The following is a 24280-nucleotide window of genomic DNA, read 5'->3' as shown; positions in this document are numbered from 1 at the left end:
ATATATATATGTGTGTGTGTGTTTTATATATATATATATATATATATATATATATATATATATGTATTTTATATATATATATATATATATATATGTATGTGTGTGTGTGTGTGTGTGTGTACATATGTACACTTGTATATGTAAATATTTTGCAAATAAGAGTTATTTCTGTATATAAATAAAGGACCCCTACACATTTTGATAGGTGCTGTGAGATCTTTTACTTCCACCAGAGCTACCAGCATCTCCAGTAGAAGGGACCTCAGTTCAATATCTCATCTAAAGAGCAATACATTCAGGAGTGCAGCACCTACCTCATGCTGCAATGCAGTGTCAGCAATTCATCTATTTGATGTAGGAATAGAATCTGCAGTCTTTTGTAAAAGAGGTGAATGCACTACCCGCAACCTTTTGTAATAAAGGCATTACCTGTTGCATGACTGACGCTGCATAATGCAGTCTTATAATTAAATAATGGTAGAGTTAAAGTTCTTGATTCTTGCAAAATGATTGACTGAAATGGGTTTTTGAGTGCCTCTAAATATTGCAGCATCAACTTGAAAGAAGTGCTTAGCCAAACCAGATACATGAAAAATTCCTCTGAACCTCTCACTGAGATGAAGATGATGCAGTTACAGCATAGTGCAAAAGGCATATCAGAGACCTTTCAAATAAGAAAAATTACTACAACCTTCTAAAAAGTTCAAAATGCCTAAACTGTACTGCACACACACACACACACACACACACACACACACACACACACACACACACACACACACACACACACACACACACACACACACCACACACCAAATAAAAAAATAAAGAACTTCAAGTACATAAAATGTATAATTCTCCTATTTACACATCAACTGAAAATTTAAAAAACTAAGGAGACAGACAGACATGAAGTGCATATCAGTTGCACATTGCAGGCATGTACAATAGGTGCACGTACTTAGTGAAGGACGTCAGCTCACTATGCTGTCACATCCCACCTAAACAAAATAGGACCACAGACTTTCCTGGCTATTTAATAAAGTCCATGTAGGCATTGTACAAAGTCTACACAGAGTTTACGTTTGCACTAATAACATATTCATGCCACACAGTACATTTAAACATAAACAAGCACAGTTTTGTGGCTAGCAACAGTGTTGCTGGCCAGAAAACCATTTGCAGTAACATGTATAGCAGCAGATATGTAGACCTGTGTACCTACGGGCAAGCTAGGTTTGCAGGATTGCACGGAATGCCACAGTGATTAACAGTGATTAACAGTGTTTATAATATAGCAGTGTATATGCTCCAAACGCATTACAGGACAGTGTATATAGTGCTGAGTATTGTGGAATCCCATTTCAGGCATTCTGTACAAAAGTTGTATAAATCCGTAATGGTACATGGACTGCCATTTAAAATAAACAGTCAGGGAAGGTGTGTGTATTGAATAGGGACACACAGATGAATTGTCTGAATGAACACAGGGAAAGTGAACAGGTAAAGCAGCTTAATGTACAGCAGAGGAAGACATGTAAATGATAGCTGTATCAGGAACACTAATCACATATTGATATGATACAGTACAGACTGTGCAGTGAAAATTAATATTATGTGACTGCCACACAAGGTTATAACAGTGGAGAAGATGTCTTTGTGATATGAGCATCCTGATATGTACAATGGAGAGAACATCTATCAGGGAAATTATATGCAATAGGGTTAGTTGCGTATTGTGAAGCTATGTGAAATGAGTTTTCTGAACATGACTGTAATGTCAACAGAGGTCCCACCAAGTGGGACACAGAGTTACAGGCTCATTGATAAGAGTAAACAAAAGCATGCACAATCATGGACAATATCAGAATAATTCCACCAGCAATTACATGTCTCTGACATAACATATGTGACTGTGAGTGATCATAGATGGGTCTGCACAAACACACTTGTACAACTGTTATGAAATGTCAGCAATCTACGAGGTTAATCAAGCATACTACCCCGACACTGTAACATCTGCTGGAGGTGTTATGAGGGACACTGCTATACCTGTATGTGACATTATGAACAATGCAGTCTAGTTGACAGATGTGCATGGCATATATATATATATATATATATATATATATATATATATATATATATATATATATATATATATGGTACAATCCACACTGTCATGAATGTAACAGATGCCATCGGTGTTGTCAAACAGCTATGTATGTATGTATGTACTATGTGCATCAATGGAACAGGTAACACATGTGCATCTGATATAACACCTTGATAGAGTTTCCATACCATCAGTAATGTTTATGCAACAAAATAATAAGATGTGTGGGAGTTTACTGTGACACAGGTGGTACACTTGAGTTGCACATCCCTGGAAGATGTGCATGGAGGTATGCAAAGAAGGGAGCATTGTACTCACTTATTGGTGTGATGAAGGCTGTAAACTATGGAATTATTATGGCCTGTGATGTGAATGTCCTGCACGTACTCAGGAGTTGTGTTACATACAAGGGAGTAGTCACCTTTGTGGGCACATGCTGGTGGATGTCCCGCATACATCAGCAGTGTCTGGTGAGAAGAAGGTGGTAATACCGGTGTCCCATATGCTGGTGTAAAATACTGTCTCTAATGTCAAGCAATTGCACAAACACACACACACACACACATACCCCAATTGACTGCACTGAGAATAGAACCACCACCTACCTAAGTACTCTGACTTGAGACCTCTGGAATTGATGCAAGTGCCTCAGCACAAGTATGACTTAGTGTCAGACAACATTTTATAGGTGATGACATCAGCAGTGTCTGTTGAGGAGAAGATGGTAATTGCAGTGTCCTACATGCTGGTGTAAAATGATGTGTCTATTGTCAAGCAAGTGTACAAGTACACAAACACACATACCCCAGTTGACTGCAGTGAGAACAGAACCCCTACCTATCTAAGTGCACCAACTAGAAATCTCAGTACCTTATGCAAGTGCAACAGCATAAACTTAACTTTTCCAAGGCTGCAGAACAATTTATAGTAAATGAAATCAGCATTAGATGTTGGAGAAAAGATGTTGGGATGCCTGCATGAAATGGATGTGTAGGCATGTGCAACTGTCAAAATACTGGTATGTCATGGGATTGGAATGGTAACTGCCATATACACACTTATGCTCTTCTAACTAGACAGACACACATCCTATTTGACTGCACTGAGATTAGAACCCTTACCTATGTACACAGATTAGAGAACTCAGTATTTTACGCAACTGCCATGGCACAAGTCTGACATTTACAAGACCACATGATAATTTATAGTGAATGACATCAACAATGGATGTTGGAGAGAAGATGTTGGGAGGCCTGCATGAAATGGATAGCTAGTCATGTCCAACTGTCAGGATATTAACATTTTGCATGTTACCAGATTGATGAGTGTGCAATGTGTATTATTTGCTCTTGTGTTTTACATGTGCAGGTATACTTTATGAGACAGCTTTGCAAACTATATGCAAACATCTATCCCCATTACTATAAGCATTTGAAAATCAGACTGTGTATTGTCATTAGAAAGATGTGCATGGTATATAAGAAAACATTTGTTACTTATTTCTGTAGTTCAGTTGATATAGTTGTTCCCAAGTACAGAGATTAAGTTTGCAGTTCATGGGGGAAATAGCAGATGGCTGTAGTGTACATATGTGTTTTTTTAAAAAGTTCCTTCTTTTTCTTTGTGTTTTTAGATGTACCTTCATGGGATGAAGACTAAATGGACAGTACACAACAATAATACATACTATGGTGCACGTTTCATAGTGTACCACCAAGTAGCAAGGTTGTGTGGATAATGGCAAAGTGTTAGCACATGAGAAATACACATTTCTACTGCTTTCCCTGTTTGCGCATAGTTAAATGGCAAGAAAATGTGAGCCTCACTGATAAAATTATGACAGTTCTGAGTGCTGAGTGTATGAAACACAACTGCTAGTCAACTGATTCTGTGGCAGCAGGTAAATGAATTGACACATTTCCTTTGGACCCCAGATGATACGAGATTTGAATCCAGGTGTATATAATAGTGTTAAAGACATAGTAAAAATGCAAAGAAATAATTCTTTATACTACATTCACTGTGTCTTAGTGTGTGTTTAATTGGCATTATGCAGAGATAACTGCACCATTGAATAGCCATCCATTGTCGATCGGCATTAGTGCATGATGCCAGACTCCACTCAAACATAGAGAAGAAGTGCTTCTCAGACATATTTGTGAATTATATAGAAATACACATGACAGACTAAGAGGTTAACCATGTATGTGTGTGTGTCCTTACAAGGTCCTGGTTTATACATTCATGTGTGTATGAGTATTATTGAAGTCTGAAGGCCATTTAAGGCCAGAGAACAGAATCATAATTACAGAAGTATAATATAGCAATAATTGACAACGTCATTGTGGTATACTGAAGATTTACCCATGGTTGGTGTGGTTTAATCATGAGGGCAAAACCTGAGTGATTAAATAAAGCCAAGCATGGGTACATTTCAATATACCACAACCGCAGAGTTGGTTATTGCTATTATACAATGACATTATTTAAGAAAAAAAAATTACTTTTCTTAACTAATGTCTTTGTATAATGTCTCCATGCTGCCCTTCCATGTTTATGTGGTATCCTGGAGCTTTTTTTGATATACTACACATGCATATGGGACTTGTGCTCCCATACTTACAGAATACATCAGGGCTGTGGAGAGGTAGCAACTGAGAAAGGAAGATCTCCATTGCTTCTTCTTCTTTCTTATAATCAATAAAAAAAAAAAAAAAAAAAAAAAAAAAAACGGGAGACTTTTTGTGTTAGGGAGAGTTGGGACAGACAAAAAGAAAAGGATAATCAGGTACTTTTTTAAGTTTTGTAGAATGTACCTGATTATCCTTTTATTTCTGTCTGTGCCATCAAATTGCAAAATGTCCTCAATTGTGTTTTTTTTAAAAAAAGAAAAGAAAAGTAAAAAAAAATAAAAATAAAAATACGAGATATACTAACGGGAAAAAGTCCAGGTGACTGGACCTTTTCCCATTGGTATATTCTCGGACTTGCAATGGGCATGCTGATTGGGCTGGCCAATCAGCATGCTTGCTTTGAATGCTAATGACCAGTCATTGTATAATAATTAGTATACCCTCAGTCACACAAATAATTCATATGAGCTCAACTGCTATACATACTTATTGTTATTTATAACTGTTTAAATGGTTTTATGTGTTTATTAAAATTGAGTGTACAATCCTTAACAAAATTGGGAGTGTGTAATAATTATTTTCACATGAATTTTAATATGAAGTAAAATGGAACAACAGTAAAAATATTTGGAATTCGTTGTATTAGAACCCAGGACCATCTGTATTGCAGCCCTACACTTACACCTGGTACCACAGGAATAGTTAAATAACAGTTGGACATTTCCCTATTCATTATTAACTTCTGTGTGTTAACTGCCGCTCAATGTCAGTTACCGTGTTTGCATTGTGCTGGCCACAGGTATAGGTGACTGGCAGTTGCATACATTTAATGTTCTGTGGTAAATCTGTACAAATGTTTTTGAGACAGTTTATTTGAGATCACTTAATAACAGTTCACTAATGTTTTACTCCTTTTGTTTGGTAGCAAAAACAAAATTGTTTGTATAGAGGTTTGCTTTGCTGTTCTTACTCTCCTTGTTTTAGATCCAACCTTGCATTTTGCATGACTGTGATATCTTACAACCATATCAGTCATTTTTTATATTGAATATATTGAGTGTTTTTTTTTTTTGTTTTTTCAGTGAGTAATATTGAAAAAAATAGTATGTGTTATATCTAAGCAGAACTTCTATTTATGTGATACTCATGTGTATTATCCTTCTTTTATGTTTTATGTCACCTATGATTATGGCACCCAGGCATCCCAATCCCTGCAAACCCCACTTCAGTGACCCTTAGAATGATGTAATTGTACAAGCATTTAGATGACATGGTGCCTTTCTGCTTGAGAGAGGAGGGTGGGATATGTCTGAAAGAATGCAAAATTGGCAGCAGATAGTGGATGATGCCAATGCTGTTGGGGGCCATACCGGACATATGATTAGGTGCATCATAGGGCATGATTTCATTGGCCCGGAGGAAAGCAGCTGCAGTGACCTATGGACAGATGTCTACTGGGGAGGGCTGCTACAAAGCTGCCAGTGACACTAAATAAAGTGTTCCTGTCCACTGTCAAGGATCCAGAGTGCTCAGTGGAAAGTGCACAACAGAATGTGATTGATGTTGGTTCAGCTGTTTCAGGTAGGACAAGTATGTCCCAGGAGGAGCGTCCAGGTAGGCTTACCTATCTCGATTGTTAAATATTTCTTTTATAGTAAAATATCAACAGCAATACTTAAGTTTGTTTAACAAAATTTTTTTGTGGCGGCTAGTTATAGATTAATACAGTCAACAACTCATTCTGGTTCATTACAAATGGGCTTGGGGTGGACTTGTCATCCAAGTTTTTGTTAAATGTATTTTTAATGGACATATAAAAGCACAAAATTTTAACACCCTGTGTTACTGTTAATTGTGATGATGTTGTCCTTACCTTTTGCTTAACGTCTTCCAGGACCATCCTCCCTAGGAACTCCGGAGTCAGCTGCACATAGTAAGCCAAGCATTTTTATTTCAGTAATGTTGAGCAGTTCGCAGAAGATGTGGGTTTCAGGACTGTGTGTGCATCATTGTACTGTCTATAATAGTGGCACCACTGTTAGTTTGTTAGCATATATTGAATTATAGCAGTGTAGCTATTAATTTCTTTCCTATGCTTGTTGCTTATTATCACAGGTGATCCTGATAGTGGAAGTATAGCGCTCTTACCATCTGATGTCAGAGTATCGTCAGACTCTGATGATGATGGTGGGCAAACAGAAGCACAGTCAGGGGGTGCAAAGGCTGAATCTGACACTGAGGTTGACATTCAGCTATCCCCTGTAATTCCATCGAAAACAGCCAGTAGGCCTACACCAACCTATTCCAGTGAGCCCTTAGATATTGGATAGGTGGAGGGTGAGACACTTGATCAGGGTCATGTGGTTATTGTGGTTTCAGTGCCTGTTAATTCTGGCCTTAGCCAAAGTGTGGGTGAGGTGTCACACAGCAGAATTGTTAGTGGTGATCAGAGGAGGCCAGCTGTCCATCCATCACCTGATCCAGGTGTGTCTTTCTGTACCACTTGACATATGTTTAGGGTTGCCATGGAGGTGCTAGCACATTCAAATAGGGCCTCCAAAGACATGTTTAGGGTTATAGATATGGCACAGGCTGACATGCATGACTGCCTCCACCATGTTGCCTGTACAATGGATCAGATGAATGACAAGTTGGAATAGATGGTGTCTGTGATGAAATGTATGCTGGGAAGGGGATGACATCCACGTGGGCATATGTAAGCCACATCATCTGATGTTAGTCAACCTGGCCATGACTGATCATGCTGCCATAGTGGCACTGCTTCCACTGCTCCATCAGTGGTTGAGGTGTCCACAACCAGACATGGCAGACCATGGGGTCATAGCATACTCTTGGGGAGAGCTTGTCCAGCAGACATCAGTCACATTCAAATAGCAGCAGTGCATCCGACTATGGATGTGGATGTCCCAGTTTAACTCCTGGCAGCGCCAGTTCTCATGGTATGATGACAATGAACTGCCACCACTGCCATGCATGGCTCAAACCTGTCTGACATGCCAAGATGTAGAGCTAGCACAGAGCTTGGCTGTGTTCTTGCAGACACTCACACACCAGTTTCACCTGGAGTGCTCATACAGACACACACACAACAGTTACAAGGTTCAGTCATGAGGTTTAAAACTCATTCTTTTTCAGTGGCCATTTGATACTTTATCCAAATGTCTGCCTGTTTCTCTTTTTTACTCACACACACTCACTTACCATTTGTGTCAGTCTAGGCTTCCTGCCCCCCCCCCCCCAACCACACACACACAACACCCTGTGCAAGTGATGATAACTGTGCCATATCCTCATTTTCTATCTTTAGGATTCAGGAATCCATAAGCTTTGTGTCTGATGCTCAGGGTGCATAGCTGACTTATTGCTTAGTATATGTGTTTGTGATGTTGTTTTGCTAATTGTATTGCTTTCTTACAGGTTTTTGTAATGTGTACATGCCTCCCCCACTCTTACAGCAACAAAGCTTGACCAAGCCATAAATAAAAGTGTGACAAAGGTTGAAAAATAGGGGTACTTATTAAATATTTTGGTCTTACAAAGTTAGACAGTTAAAAAAATCAAACAGTTTTTCTATCAGTATTTTTAAGATTCTTCTGAAGGCTATGATGCCTGAAACTGAAATTAATTTCTAACTTTTCTTTTTAATGATTTGCCAGTATAAATGTATGAGAACATTTGGAGACCATCAGTACTTTTGAGACATATGAATGTGTGAATTGTTTGACGCCTAAGGCCTATTACTTGATAGCGGACACATGTATTCACATAAGTCACTGCTGTCACATGTTGTAGTCATTGCTGTACAAATCAACCAACTTTTACTTACTTACTGTACCAAGTAACAGTATGCAAGGATATGCCATTCATCCGTATTATTACTAATATTCCAGGTTCAACCACTTAGCTTGTAAATCCTGCAGTTGCTACAGTTTTAGTTCAGGGTTGAATCTGTCTGATGCTAGGAGTACACAGCCATTACATGGGTAGATAATGGTTGTGAGCATTGCCTGGTATCAACATTACTGCACATATATGCATAGGATTAAGGTTTTAGCGCCTTAGGTGGTGAGTGAGTGTGCTATGCATTGCTTTTTAGGCAATGTGAGGGCATATTGAGCACGCCTACATTTGCCTACTCCCACAGCATCTGCAAGCTCCCCCTCTGACTCCTCAACTGTGTGTGGCTGTGGTGACCTTGCCAGAGGGGGTGGAATGTGTGTCCCTTCCTCTTGTTGGTAGAGATGAGGGAGTTGAGTCAGCCCACATCCTAGCTGTTAGTCATTGCCTGAGGTGTATTTTTGCTGTTGTAATTCCGGTACAGACTGCATTTCTGTGAATTGGTGCAAAGCTGATAGATCTCCTGGCTGTGAACAGAGTATGAATCTATTCCAAACTGATAAATACACTTTTTGCAACTTAATTTACACTATGCTGTATTTATACATTTGCTTATTATTTATACAGTTGCTGTATTGTTTTTGTCCTTTGATGTCTCCACTGTTTTTTTTTTCTCAGAGTAGCTCAGAAGCTAGTTTCAGGTAGGGGGTTGTTGAGCCAGCACTGTGCTGTATTTATACCTTTGCTTATTATTTATATTGGTGCTGTATTCACACCCACCCTCCCTATTGGTATCTTGTTCTTATACTTGGTGACTTTGCAGTTGCCTGCCCTACTGTACATTTTGTCTGGAACACTCCCCCCAGTCTAGTGTCATTATCTCATTTTACCTATTACAGAGAGAACATTTGAAAAGGCCAACCCACTTAGTTTGTTAAGCTTGAATTATCTTCTGCTCCTTTCTCCCTTTCCACTTTACTTAAAAAAAAACTTTTCTAGAATCTTCCTGTGTTCTGACTGAGTGTGCTTCAAAGCTGATAAGTATATTTTTGTCACTTTTTAACTGTTCAGAGTTGAATAAAACAATAATTGAATTAAGTTCAGAATATATTTTTGAATAAATTGCATTTATTTAAACTGTATTTGCTTTAATACTGCTACACACTGAAGTGTGCTAGCTTGCACTGCGCTTGAATTGTTTTCAGTGCTGTTTTAGCTGCTTTTCTGTGAAAAAAAACTGTAAGCCTGTTTCTTACCTTTCCAGTAACAAGTGTAGTCCAGATACAGATTTGCTGTATCCAGGACTGTATGTAAGCTCCTGAGCCCCCCCAAGCCTTTCGGTGTTGGAGAGAAGCCTTCTAGCTCATCAGTGGGAGGGGTAAGCACTAAGTAACCTATTTACCACATAAGGACTGGTTCTAGCCCAGAAATTGTAATTATTGGCCGTTTGGGCAGTTTTTCCATCTCTCTCTCAACTTCATGATTTAAAAGCCCACATTTGCACTTGTTTCCCCCTTTCCTGTAACTAGTCTAGTCCAGATATAGGTTTGCTGTATCCAGGACTGTTTGTAAGCTCCTGAGCCCCCCAAGCCTTTCTGTGTTGGAGGGAAGCCTGCTAGCTTATCAGTGGGAGTGGTAAGCACTAGGTAACCTATCTACCACATAAGGTGTGGTTTCTGGACCAGAAATTGTAGTTATTGGCTGTTTGGGCAATTTTACCATCTCTCTCAACTTTCTGATTTAAAAGCCTGCATTTGCACTTGTTTCTTTCCTGTAACTAGTCTAGTCCAGATACAAATTCTTAATTTTAGGAGTTATATTTGCTTATTCATGCTCAGCACTTGTTCAGAACTTGTAAGCAGTAAATAAGCTACAAATTACTACAGCACTCAACCTTCCTCATTACCTAGAGGAAAACAGTTTTTCTACTTACTTTCCTCACTTTCTTAGAGAAAAACAGCTCTTGTACCCACTTTCTTCACTTACCTAGAGGAAAATAATTTTTTATTCAGGCATGTCCAAGGGTCAGCTCCCAGTGTTCTCTCCTGTCTATCTGATGAATCCGAGCATCTTGGTGCAATTCTACCACCCAACACTACAACCTGTGAGAGATGCACTTATCTAGCTGAACTGGAGGTAAAGCTCTCTCCAACCAAGACTGAACTTGACACTCAAGAGGAGAAGGTAAACACTTGCACCACATCACACTCATCACATAGTCCCACTAAATCTACACCACCAAAATCCACACATAGAAACACAAAAACATTCTCAATAATAATCTGCTCAAGCAACAGAGACTTCCATAGCAGAAAAGCAAGCAACCTCCACCCCCCCAACACAGCCCAAATAACACACAGCCCACACACTCAGTGTGCCACTCAACCACAGCCATTATGCAAAACAACGTACCCAACACACTAGTCATAGGTGACTCTATAGTCAGGCACACTGATGTCCCACTCACCAGGCTGAACAAGGAGAAGGTTATTGTCAGCTGCTGCCAGAATTTGCCACATAACCCACACACTCAGGTCACTCCACAACAAGTACAAATATGACTCTGTCTTTGTCCATCTTGGTGTGAACAACCTGAGGCATACCTCCTTGGACTACATGAAAAGAGACATGGAAGAGCTCTCCAATCTTGTAGCCCAGGCAGGTATGACCCTAGCCCTGAGTAGCATTCTGCCATTGCCCAGAATGATACTGCAGTACAAGGACAAAATGATTGATTTCAACATTTGGCTAAGCTTCTGGTGTCATTCTAAGGAGATCCAGTATCAGACTGCCTGGGATGACATGGTCGACAGACCACGATGCTTTGCCAGAGATGGCCTGCATCTGTCGCTGCTGGGATTCTGGATACTGGCTAAGGCTCATGCCGCCTCTATAGTGCCATTTTTAGGCAAGGTTCAAATGACAAATTTACCACCATAACAGGAACAAGCAAGCAAAAACTGAGGGTAATGCTGTTCAATGCTAGAAGTCTAAATCTCAAAATGCACTCACTCAAGGCACTCCTTAAAATGGAGAACATCGATATCTGTGCAGTGACTGGGACCTGGTTCAAGGCTCCAGAGAGCACCCCTGCACTACCAGGTTATAACTCATACCACACTTTTCAGCCATGTAACCTGAACCAGATCACCAAAGGCAGAGGTGTGTCCATATTCATTAAGGATAACCACACCTCCAGGCTAGTTGCTCAGCATAATGCATCCAAGGTCATCCAAGTGCAACTAACTCTGGGCAAAACTGCAATCCAAATTGTAGCTTGCTACAGATCCCCCACCATGCCCCAGGATTCCCACTCCTCTTTTCTTGATATACTGGAAAATGTTAGGGTTGAACCAAACACCCTAATAATGAGTTATTTCAACTACCCAAACATTAACTGGGAAAACTACTCATGTACCAATTCCTTTGCTCAACGCTTTCTGTAATTCATAAATTCCAATGCCCTGGATCAACTTATCCACACCCCCACCAGGGGCAACAATGTCCTAGACCTAGTCATTACCAACATGAATGATCAGTGTTCCACACCTGAAGTCAACTCCTCATTGGTCCGATCCAACCATAAGGTAATCACCCTAGATATCCACATCCCGCTCCCACCACCCATTAAGGAAACCACAGTAAAAAATTTCTCCAAAGCCAACTTCATGCTTCTTAAGACAGAAGTGGTGAACTTTATGACACTCATGCAGATGGACAATACAGTTACGACTGCTGAATCTTACACAAATGCACTCTGTACTTACACGAGTGCATGGATTGTGCTATCCCAAACAGAACCAAGACACTATCCTCCAAAAAAAGGAAGCCAATCTGGTGGCCCCCTGCCATAAACAAACTGTACAACATAAGGAAGAAACTGTTGCAAAAGAGAGTAAAATCCCATGAGTGGAGGAGCTCCCTGGTCAGCCTTAGTAAGAAGTTGAGATCCCTTATAATACCCTCCAAAGCTATCTACAAAAACAAAATCGCCACTGATTCTAAGGACAACCACAAAGCATTCTATAGCTATGTCAAGAATCTCAATGGCAACACCCAGATCTGCTCTGAGTTACAACACAAAGGCACAAAAATTAGAGAACCAACTGATATTGCCAACATCCTGACAGATAGGTTCAGAGGTAAATTTACCCCCCTCTCACCCCCTAAAGGGCCCATATCTATACAGGAGGAATGCAGAATCCCTGTAATCACAACTACACAGGTAAAAACTGCACTCTCTAAAGCCAAAAACATAGCATTCATGGGACCAGATAGCATCCCAGGCTGCGTTTTACATGAACTTCAGAATGAACTGGCTCCCCACCTAAGCACCATGTTCAATCATAGCCTCACATCAGGCTTTGTGCCAACTGAATGGTGCACAACAACAGTTATCCTACTCCACAAAGGGGGAGCCACCACTGATCCTGGGAACTATCGCCCTATTACCCTGACGTGCCAGGTCTGCAAGGCCATGGAACGTATCATCATGGAACTCATAAACAAAGACATTGGTAATCTCCAAACTCTGGCCCCTGCCCAGTTTGGGTTTGTGAAAGGCAGATCATGCCTTCTGAACCTGATCGACTTCTTTGAGGCAGTCACCAAAGCCATAGACGAGGGTAAGGTGGTTCACACAGCCTATCTTGACCTCGCCAAGGCTTTCAACATCATCTCCCATTCTAGAATTATAGCTAAACTCACTAAACAAGGTATAAATCCCTACATCACAAGATGGGTTGCCAACTGGCTTGCTGACAGAATCCATATTGTAAAAGTTGCAGACTCCAAATCTGACCTCAAACCAGTGACAAGTGGAGTACTATAGGGTTCAGTCCTGGGACCTCTCCTGTTTGGTATCTACTTCTCTGAAGTACAGGCTAACACAGAAGGCCTCTGGCTAATGAAGTTCACAGATGACTGCAAACTAGGAGCCATAGTCGAGTCCCCAAATGATGTGGACATCCTACAGAAGGGCCTCACTGAGACAGATGCCTGGTGTCAGAGCCGTGGCCTCAAGCTCAATGCCAAAAAGTGCATTTTCATCCCCTTTGATAAAAACTCTGTACCCATGAACTACCACATAGGCAGCAGTCTACATAACACTGAATGTGTGATAAGAGACCTAGGGACCCAGGTGGACAGTAGTCTCTCCTTTGATAACCACATCGTCACAGTAGTCAGGAAGTCCTTCTATGTGGCACACCTCATCACCAAAGGGTTCTCATCTAGGAAAAAAGAGGTAATTGTTCCCCTTTACTCGACACTCATTAGACCCATTATAGAGTACAATGCCCCTTTTGGACTGTACCTTACAAGACATTTGCAGCAGCTGGAAAGGCCACAGAAGTACCTCACAAAAAGGATTACTGGCCTCAAACAGATGCCCTACACTGACTGTCTCAAAAAACTCCAGTTTTACTCCATAGCATATCACCTACTCCAACGTGATCTCTGCCTAACATATAAAGCTATGTCAAACCCAGAGCTGTTGGACATGCTACACCTAAAGAAATCCCAATCCCACCGAACTACATGCTCTAGGGACATAAACCTTGTCACCATAATAAACAGGACATGCTGGAGGGATAGATTCCTGTCCCAGAGACTTCCCATACTCTGAAACAAACTACTCATCTATGTCAAGCAAAGTTCCTCATTAGCACTCTTCAACAAAAATCTTGATGAGTGGATGAGAAATAGGAAATACACCCCGGGGATCACTTCTGTGGCTCTGCTCAACAGTAGCACAAGAAAATAACTTTCTTGGCTAGGTTTACTTAGGCCCTTGGGCCAATAGCCTAGTACCTACCTGTGAACCTATGAGATTTTAGTACATGTACATGGCTTCTACTGCAGAGTTCCCCCAGCTGAATCTAAGCACTGGAACCGCAACTTCAGCAGCCCAAACACATGCTCTGTGATACTTCTCTTTTTTGCGTGTGCCTCATTATAGCATTCTTCAGTTGGTGTGTGTTCATTTCTGTTGGGTGTCATTAACCACAGTTCCAGTGCATAACCTGCATCCCCCAGGAAAAGACCCTGTGGGATATCACCCTTAGTAAACATCTGATACAGTTGGGAGTTGTGCCAGATATGTGAGTCATCCCTGGGTTGCCAGCACACACATTCAAGATTCCCTTAACATTACACATCACTTGGCAGTTAATGGAGTGGAAGTCTTTTCTATTTAAGTAGACCCTTCCATGTTCCCCAAGTGGTGCTTTGATTTCTATATGTGTACAATCTATAGTACCTAGTACTTAAGGGTAGTGTGCTACAGGGTAGTACTCCTGCATATCTGTGGCCTTGCCCTCAGGTTTACGGGGAAAATATATGCAGTCACTGGCATGTTAGAGCATAGCATTCAAGAAATGATGGAGGATCTTGGACCCTGATGCCTGTGACACCTGCAGCATGTCCACCATTGGTCTCTTAAAGGTTTCTGTAGCTAAAATTTAAAGGGCTACACAAAACTTTGTCTCCGCCGATATTTGTTCCCCTGTTTTCCCTGGGTCTGAGTTGGTTCATAGGTCCATAGGTTTATACTAGGCTATCTGCCCTGGGACATTTACAAGCCTAACGAATTCAAATCAGAGCAAAACAGACCAGTAAGCTAAAAAATCAGCAAACCTTGAGTCCTGGAATTCTTCACAAAAACTTTAATAAACGTAAACCAGACCACAAACGGAAAAAGGACAATGTGCTCCACAATCCAGAATACTAAGCGCTTTCACCCACTCAAATGGGGCATCATCAGAGTACTCTGATGATGCCCCATTTGAGTGGGTGAAAGCGCTTAGTATTCTGGATTGTGGAGCACATTGTCCTTTTTCCGTTTGTGGTCTGGTTTACGTTTATTAAAGTTTTTGTGAAGAATTCCAGGACTCAAGGTTTAATTTTACAAGCCTAGCCAGAGTGTGTTTGGCTTTCACCACCCTTTTAGATCAGTTTACTGTGCCTCTGTAGAGTAGGTCACAGAAGATAGCCCTTTTAAGGTTAGATTACTGTGCCCCTGTCTAGCAGGGACACAGAAGAGATCCCAGGGGTGAACAATCCACTCGTCAATATTTCTCTTGAAGAGGGTCAGTGAGGGGCTCTGCCTAACATGGACTGGGATTCTGTTCCAGAGTGAGGGCAGCCTCTGGGATATGAATCTGTCCCTCCAGCATGTCCTATTTATTTCTGTGCTGAGGTTTAAGTCCCTGGAGCGTGTAGCTCTAAGGGATTTGGATTTCCTGAGGTGGAGTATGTCCATTAATTCTGGGTTGGACATGGCTTTATACGTCAGGCATAGATCACCTCTGAGTAGGCGGTAAGAAACTGAGTAGAGCTGGAGTTTCTTTAGCTGAACTGCATAGGGCATTTGTTTGAGTCACTTGATCCTCTTGGTGAGGTACTTTTGGGGCCTCTCCAGTTGCTGCAGGTGTCGGGTAAGGTACATCCCAAATGGGGTATTGTATTCAATTATGGGCCTGATGAGTGATGAGCAGAGGGGCACAATAACCTCTCTTGTTCTAGATGTGAACCCTTTCGTGATAAGGTGGGCTATATAGAAGGTCTTTCTAACCACTCTGGCAATGTGATTGTCAAAAGAGAGGTTTCTATCTACTTGGGTCCCCAAATCTCTAATTACTTCTTCCGTACTTAATGGATTACCACCTATGTGGTAATTTGTGGGCACTTTGTTTTTCCCGAAGGGGGTGACTATGCACTTTTTGGCATTTAGCTTAAGGCCATGGTTCTGGCACCAGTTTTCCATCTCTGTGAGACCCTTTTGGAGGATGCTTGTGTCAGCCGGAGAGTCGATTATGGCGCCCAGCTTGCAGTCATCTGCGAACTTGGTCAGCCATAGTCCTCCCGTATTAGCCTGTACCTCAGAGAAGTATATACCGAACAAGACAGGCCCAGGAATGAGCCTTGTGGGATGCCACTTGTAACTGGTTTGGAGTCTGACATGGCACCTGCAATACTGACCATGTGGGTTCTATCCCTGAGCTAGTTTGCAATCCATCTTGTGACATAGGGTTTGATATTTAAGCTGGTGAGCTTATTTATGATGCCCGAGTGGGGTATTGTGTCAAAGGCTTTTGCGAGGTCTAGGTAGGCCGTGTGGACTATCTTCCCTTCATCTATGGCCTTGATAACTGTTTCAAAGAAATCGACCAGGTTCAAGAGGCATGATCTGCCCTTAACAAAGCCGAATTGGGTGGGATCCAGTGTCTGGAGGTTACCAATGTCCTTGTTTATGAGTTCCATGATGATACGCTCCACAGCTTTGCAGACCAGACTAGTCAGGCGTATAGGGCGATAGTTTCCTGGGTCCATTGTGGCACCATCTTTGTGGAGCGGGACCACTGTTGCTGTACGTCATTCCTTGGGTACATATCCTGTAGCAAGGCTGAGATTGAACAGTGACTTTATGTGAGGGTTTAGTTCTTTTTGGAGCTCATGTAAGACGCAGCCCGGGACACAGTCTGGTCCCATTGATGCTGTGTTTTTTACTTTGCAGAGGGCAGCTCTCACCTGTGCATTTGTGATGTCAGGGAGGCTACATTTTGTTGGGATAGACATTTGGTCTTTTGGGGGGGAGGGAGGGGGTTCGCACTGAACCTGTCTGCCAGGATGTTGGCAATGTCTGTGGGATCAGTGTATTTTTTGTCATTTTGTACTAACTCAGAGCATATCTGGGAGTTGCCCCCCAGATTCCTGACATAACTAAAGAAGGCCTTGTGATTATCTTTAGTGACTTGTGTAATTTTTCTTTCGAAGCTGGCCTTAGATAATTTTATGAGGGATCGTAGTTTCTTGCTAGTAATGATCAGAGATGCCTTCCCTTTTTGGGATTTTGCTCTATCATGTAGTAACTTCCTCCTTCTGTTGTATACCTTATTTATGGCTGGGGTCCACCAGACTGGTCTCCTGCCTTTGGAGGAGTGAGTCTTGGTTTTATTTGGGATAGCCCAATCCATGCATTCCTGTAGGTGTCCATAGAATGCATTTGTAAAGGATTCTGCTGTTTAGGCAGTATTTTCCACTGGCCCTGTGGCTTTGAAGGATTCCACCTCAGTTTTGAGAAGTGTGAAATTTGCTTTTGAGAAATTTTTCACCGTGATTTCCTTTGCTGGGGGTGGGGATGGGATATGGCTGTCCAGTGAGATTAATTTATGGTCTGATCTTACCAATGAGGGACATACCTCTGGTGTGGAACATAGAGTCCCCATGTTGATGATGACCAGATCCAATATATTATACCCTCTTGTGGAAGTGGTGAACAGTTTTTCCATAGCATTTGAGTTTATAAATTCTAGGAACCGTTGGGCAAGGGTGTTGGGGATTGAGTAGTTTTCCCAGTCGATGTTTGGGTAGTTGAAGTCACCCAGTATTATTGTGTTTGGAGAGACCTTCATATTCTCCAGTGTTCTCAGGAAGGCCGAGTGGGGTTCCTGAGTTTGGGAGGGTGGTCTGTAGCAGGCTACAAACTGAAAGGCAGTTTTGCACACTGTTAACTGTACATGGATGGTCTCCGATGCTTTGTGTAGTGCCACTAACCTGGAGGTATGGGTATCTTTGATGAATATGGATACTCCCCCTCCTTTTGTGGTTCGGTCCGAGTTTTGGGGCCGAAAAGCATGGTATGAGATATAACCTGGTAGTGCTGGGGTGCTCTCTGGGCCTTGAACCAGGTCTCTGTCACTGCACAGATCTTGATATTCTCCATACTGAGGAGAGCCTCGTGTGAGTGCATCTTGAGGTTTAGACTTCTGACATTGAGCAGCATTACCCTTAGTTTTTTTTTTCTTGTGTTGTCTATGGAGGTGGGTTTGTCTTTTGAGCCTTGCCTAAAAAAGGCATTATGGGGGTGACAAGAGCCTTAGCCAGTATTTGAAAGCCCAGGGGTGACAGGTGCAAGCCGTCCCTAGCGAAGCAACGTGGCTTGTCAAGCATGTCATTCCAGGCTGACAGACACTGAATCCCCTTAGAATGACACCAATACTTTAGCCAATTGTTAAAATTGATCATTTTGTCTTTATACTGTGGCATCATTCTTGGTGAGGGCAAGATGCTACTCAAGGTCAGGGTTATACCGGTCTGGGCTACATGATCAGGGAGCTCCTCTATGTCTCTTTTCATGTAGTCCAGGGAGGTACATCTCAGGTCATTCACACCAGCATGGACAATGACAGAGTCATATTTGTACTTGCTTTGGAGTGACCTGAGTGCTTGTGTTATGTGGCAGATCCTGGCACCCGACAGGCAGCTTACAGTGACCTTCTCCTTGATCAGTCTGGTGAGAGGGACGTCAGTGTGTCTGACAATAGAGTCCCCTATTACAAGTGTGTTAGGTGTTTTGTTTAGCCTTAAGGGCTGTGGCGTGTGGCACACTGACTTTGTGAAATATGTGATACGTGGGTATTGTTGCGGGGTAGTGGTTGCTTGGTTGTCTGCTTTGGAGGTCTCTGCTGCTTTGGCAGATTTATATTTAGAGCCTCCGAGTATGTTTTTGAATGTTTATGTGTTTGGTTTGCTGATGTGATAGGTCTATGTGAGACTGGAATAGTGGTGTGTGTGGTTACCTTCTCCTGACTGACTGTACCAGTGCTGGGTTGAGAGAGCTCAGCCTCCAGTTTGGCTATATAGTTGCATCTCTCACATATATTTGAGTTTCATGGGAGGAGGAGAGGGTGGTCTGTGTACATAAGGCAGTTGTAACATTGCCTCAAGATACCCAGATTCACCAGCTGGACTGGAGAGTAAACCCGAAACTGACTATTGGACATGCCAGAACAGTATAAGGAACAGTTTTTTGACTGATCAGAAAGGACCAATAGGGAGCCAAGTACTTATAAGGAGTATAAGAGGGTGTAGTGCTTTAGTTAGTGTTTACTTATAAGATTAAATGCAGGTCTTTAGAATGAAAATAGAGTGCTTACTTTGAGATTTAGAACAGTTCTAAGGGAAAAAGTGAAGAACAGACTTTGTGGAGCAGGGAATAGTTTAAACTATGTTGGGGACAACAAAGTTCCTGTAGTGTGTCTCTATCCACCCTGTAGCACTGTACAATTTACATTTCATGCAGATTGTGATAAGTTAAACAGGGACTAAAACCTGTTCTCCTTTTGGCCGTGGTCTATTAGCAGCAGAAGCATAGACTTCAGCCTGTTGCACATACACGTGAATTAAAGCAACAGCAGCCCCTAACATTCTTTCTGTGTAGACTCCTTTCCATTTGGAATTCTCAGGAAAATCCAGCACTGGGTCTACACGGTTGCTTGATAGCTTGTTGAATAGCTCATCCATGTTGGATCGGTTGATTAGCATACAGTTCAGCTGCTTATGCTGTAATTGGCATACCATCATGTTTACCATGTTTGTGCAGCTCTACACACCATGTAGAGCTGATTACTGAATTTCAAACGGTGAGCTACCATGTGCATGTAGAGCTGTGACTCACACTTGGTCTTAGCAGACCATGTAGGGTTTACTGAATCTGCCCCCTTATCTATTTAAAATATTTTGTTAAATATGTTATATAAAGACAAATAATATATTGATAATAATATTGGACGAACTTTGTAACAGCATGGTTTGCTTGATGGAAGCCCCAAGATAAGCCATACTATTACATTTAAATCTAACGTTCCCCAAACTTGACTGAGAGGTACTGCTTAATAAGATCACCAAACTGTATTATAATTTAGGAAACAACCATTTTGTGGATGAATAAGACTTTCAACCTACCTTATACCTGTCGATGCAATTTGGAGTTGTGACAATATCCATCAGCAAATCACGCCCTGCTGTTTATTACTACTTAACTATAGACACTTTCAGTTATTACTAATGAAATTTTAATTCACTTAGAAATCACTTAGAATGATATAAACGCAGTTTTAAATGGCACCATCTCTGTAATTTCTTCCGACTCTTATTTTTGAAGTGTTTTATAGTCAACTCTAAACTAATCTTACAACTTGGTTTAAACTATTTCATATGATAATTAGCATAAACATCCAAAAGAGACTATAGGTTGTTACAACTTGAATCAGTGCTGTTTCTACTACTGTTAATTTAATATACATATGTGTATGTTACATAGTAGGTAATAAATGCTGCAAATGACCAAAAATTAAAAAAAAAATGCAGTTTGGTATTTGGAGTAAAACAATAATATTCTGAACACTGAATATACTCATGTCAGCACTGAATCTCCACCTACAGAATTTGCCCTTCATTTGTCTTTCAATCAATCATGAAACCTTCCAGTGTTTCAGTACAAAATGTGTGTAGAGCAGGACACCCAGTGAAAGTTTAGATTCCATCAAGGTCAACCGGGAAAATAAATGGTAATAACAAAAGTCAGGCAGTGTAATCCACTAGTGCCATTAAGATCCTCTTACCAAAGCCAAGTAATCACACAAAAATGAAATAATAAATGAGCTGACTCCTTACACCCAATTACTGTGGTGCAACTATGGTACTCCATTACTTCATTTTGATGAGAAACAAACTCAACGACGTTTTTCTAAACAACTAACATCTTACATGCATGTAAGCACTAATCAGTCACTAACCCAACACTCCTTACCTCAAATATGATATATATAGCTATATTTTTCAGTTCTTAACCAGGCTAACCATATAATGTCTATCCATTCTTTTTAATTTCTGTGCATATAAGTAATCATACCTAGTCTGGCAGTCAGTGCAGGGAATTAAGGCTCTGGTCTGCTTCTTGTAGTCAAGGGTATAGGGCCTGATTCTTTCCACCTCCATTTGCCTAATGTACAATTCTGAGCAAGTCACTTAATAAGATAATGCTTTTACATTGCCCTGAAAAGGAACAGTTTGTCTAGTGGGATTACATGGTTAACAAATAGGTAAAAAAAAAGAACTGAGTAAATGTGTATGTGTATACATGTGCACACAGAATTGTGTTTTGCACAATACGTGCTGTTTTCTATAAGTAAAGTTGCAGAATATTATGTTTGATAAAACAATATAACTCTGTTGTTATTATTCACTGCAGATTTGTCTCCCTGGGCTTCCAATGAAAATGGCTCCCTAAGCCCAGTCAGACTGTCCCGATAAAAAATATAGAATAAATGAATGAATGAATGAATGATCGAATGATTGAATGACTAAATAAATAAATGAAATACACCAATTGATTTATCACTTTTTCTTCGCAGAACTGGCAAATTATGAGAAAGCTGATCTCAGCTACCCGTAGTTATCTATTCTTTTTTTCTTTTTTTACTCTTCTTTGGAGTAACATGGTTCTTTACTAGTCTGGCACATGGTCGCCCATATGTTTCTTTTCTCCCACCACTCATCAATTTGCCTAAAGTCTTAACAAGTACCATCAGTTGCTTTTTGTGGGAGTTGAGAAGCTGTTGCATAAAAGGAAGCATGTGCTTAGGCAGTGCAGACTCTCTGTAACTTTTTACGTTGAGGAATACAACAAATCCATGGGCCAAAGCAATATTATGAAAAGTTGGGCTATTGGAAATGGCCTGCATCTGAAATCCTCACCCCCTTCTAAAGGGTCTTTGTAGTACTGACGTCCTTTCTATGTAGGGGATTGTGTTAAAATTCACAACGCCTTTAAAACTGATGGAAGACGCAGAACTATGGGTTGAAAAAGGCATTCCATGGAAGCCTAGAGACATCTTAGGACTGCTTAGGCACATGGAATGCTGATGTAGTGAGCAACATTCATGCTACTAAAATAAAAGACCAGATGCTGACTGTAACATCTGATTTTACATCCCTTATGCAGTAAAATAATATTTTCAGCTGGTGTTGGCAGATTGCATGAGATCATTATTTTACAACAGAGATTTTAGACAGTAACAGACAATGATTATAATGAATTTTATAGCAAAATACTTTCACCTGTACAATGTTTTACTCTTTCAAAAAATGCAAAATAAGAAACTTACATGCCAGATTGTGTGATTATCTTCATTCCTTCAGGCGGGATCTGTCTAGTGATATATACTTTTGGCAGTTGTTTCTGTGCAGCCTTCTTCATTGCCTCTGCTTTGCTCCAAGTCCTAAATTCTGACACCCAAATCTGTCTTAGAACCCTTGACCAACACCCTGACAACATACTAAGCAGAAACCACAGCACTTGTTTCAGATAAGATGCAACTATTTATTTTCCAGCTGTCCGCAGTGAATGTTGAGTTTGAGCAATCAGTGGGAGGCTCCATGATAGCAGACCGTTATTGGCCAATAATATGTAACTAAACTCTTTTCTAGCATTACAGGCCTTCCTGACTCTTTTATTCACCACAAGTAATGTTTCAGTAGGAAAAGAACAGATAAGTGCCTGTAAAATATTTACAGACAGCAAGCCATTTGTTGTCCTTTAGTAAAAATGTACTGAATAGTGGTATGATTTCCCTTACCCAATATCAAACAATAGTAATCAGATGAGAACAAAAATATTTCTTTCCATTTTATATTACATTGTATGCATTATTTGAATTTGTTTACACTTCATTCTTGCTGTTGTCATGCAAGAAAAGAAGGGACTGAAGAAATGTTTTAGACAAATATTTGTGTAGAACAGAGTCATGACCATGGAGTAGTTGAATCCATTCTGTTAATAAGTTAACAAAAAAGGTACGGGGGTGGGGGGCAGAAGAAAACATTTATAGATACATATTAAATCATAGGTTAAAATGTTCATGTCTGCATGTGTGGGAGATGTAGAGGTGTGTGTGCACATGCATGTTTGTGAGTGTGTGTGTGTGTGTGTGTGTGTGTGTGTGTGTGTGTGTGTGTGTGTGTGTGTGTGTGTGTGTGTAATAAAATCTAGGGTGTTGGGTACTTCTACAATGCTACTTGTCATTCTGAAACATTTTGCAGTTAGTTTGTGAAAACAGACAGAACCACTTTACTTTAATGGCCCCCAAATGCTAGAAGCCAGTTTGAAACAAACTGGATGGTAAGCATTTTGCACAGCTTTATTTTTAGTGGCAAAATCGACTGTCTCACCAAATATGACACAAGAAAGTAAGGGGTGTTTTGTAATCATTCTGCTCTCTAGAATTCAGGTGATGCTAAAATAGATGCAATGCAAATATCTTTATCAGATACTTCATAGCAAGCAGGTAAACCACAAAACAGTCTGACAATAGTGGCTAAATGGACCCCACCTCAACTGTCTGATGTGTTTTTTTACAAATTAGCATGATTAACTTCTGTTGGGACACTTGGGCTGTGACTAGAGCTAGTTCCATTGAAACTACTCACTTCACATTGTGCTTTTCTTATTGTTCCTTGGCTGTGGATCTCCATTTGACATGATAATTATGGACCAACATACCACAGCCCATTCCATTATAGACATTTTAGGGCTTCATACACTCCTTTCCAAGCATTCTTCTCAAGGGTCCTACATCATATATTCTACCACATTAGTACCTTGAACCTCAAAAACCCAGCAAAACAAAACCCAGGTGTTTTCTGATTGACTGAGCAAGCAGTCCCACTCTTTCTCACCCCACAACATCTCTTCCCAATGTATAACAGACTGCATCTTTTTCTAGTTCTACAGCAAATTAAAAGAACCAGCAGCTCATACTTCTTTTATCCTTCTGTCTCCAACTGTATTTGGTAAGAGGTGTTGCACATCCATCCTGCTAAAATGCTGGAG

At 40.8% G+C, this 24280-nt stretch overlaps 1 protein-coding gene across 1 annotated transcript in view; it reads right to left on the bottom strand.

Annotated features, from left to right (window-relative positions):
* The window catches only part of LOC122791777 (glyoxylate reductase/hydroxypyruvate reductase-like), a 451435-nt gene extending 428655 nt beyond the window's left edge, over nt 1-22780 (bottom strand). Inside the window, exon 1 of the mRNA XM_044059702.1 lies at nt 22557-22780. Within this exon, the coding sequence (XP_043915637.1) occupies nt 22557-22726 (170 nt within the window). The 5' untranslated portion in view covers nt 22727-22780. The remainder of the gene's footprint in view (nt 1-22556) is intronic.
* Between the last annotated feature and the right edge of the window lie 1500 nt (nt 22781-24280).

This window comes from Protopterus annectens, chromosome 17.part0, assembly GCF_019279795.1.
Source record: "Protopterus annectens isolate FY-2018-M chromosome 17.part0, PAN1.0, whole genome shotgun sequence".
NCBI lineage: Eukaryota > Metazoa > Chordata > Ceratodontiformes > Protopteridae > Protopterus > Protopterus annectens.
This window is presented reverse-complemented; position numbering and strand designations above follow the sequence as displayed.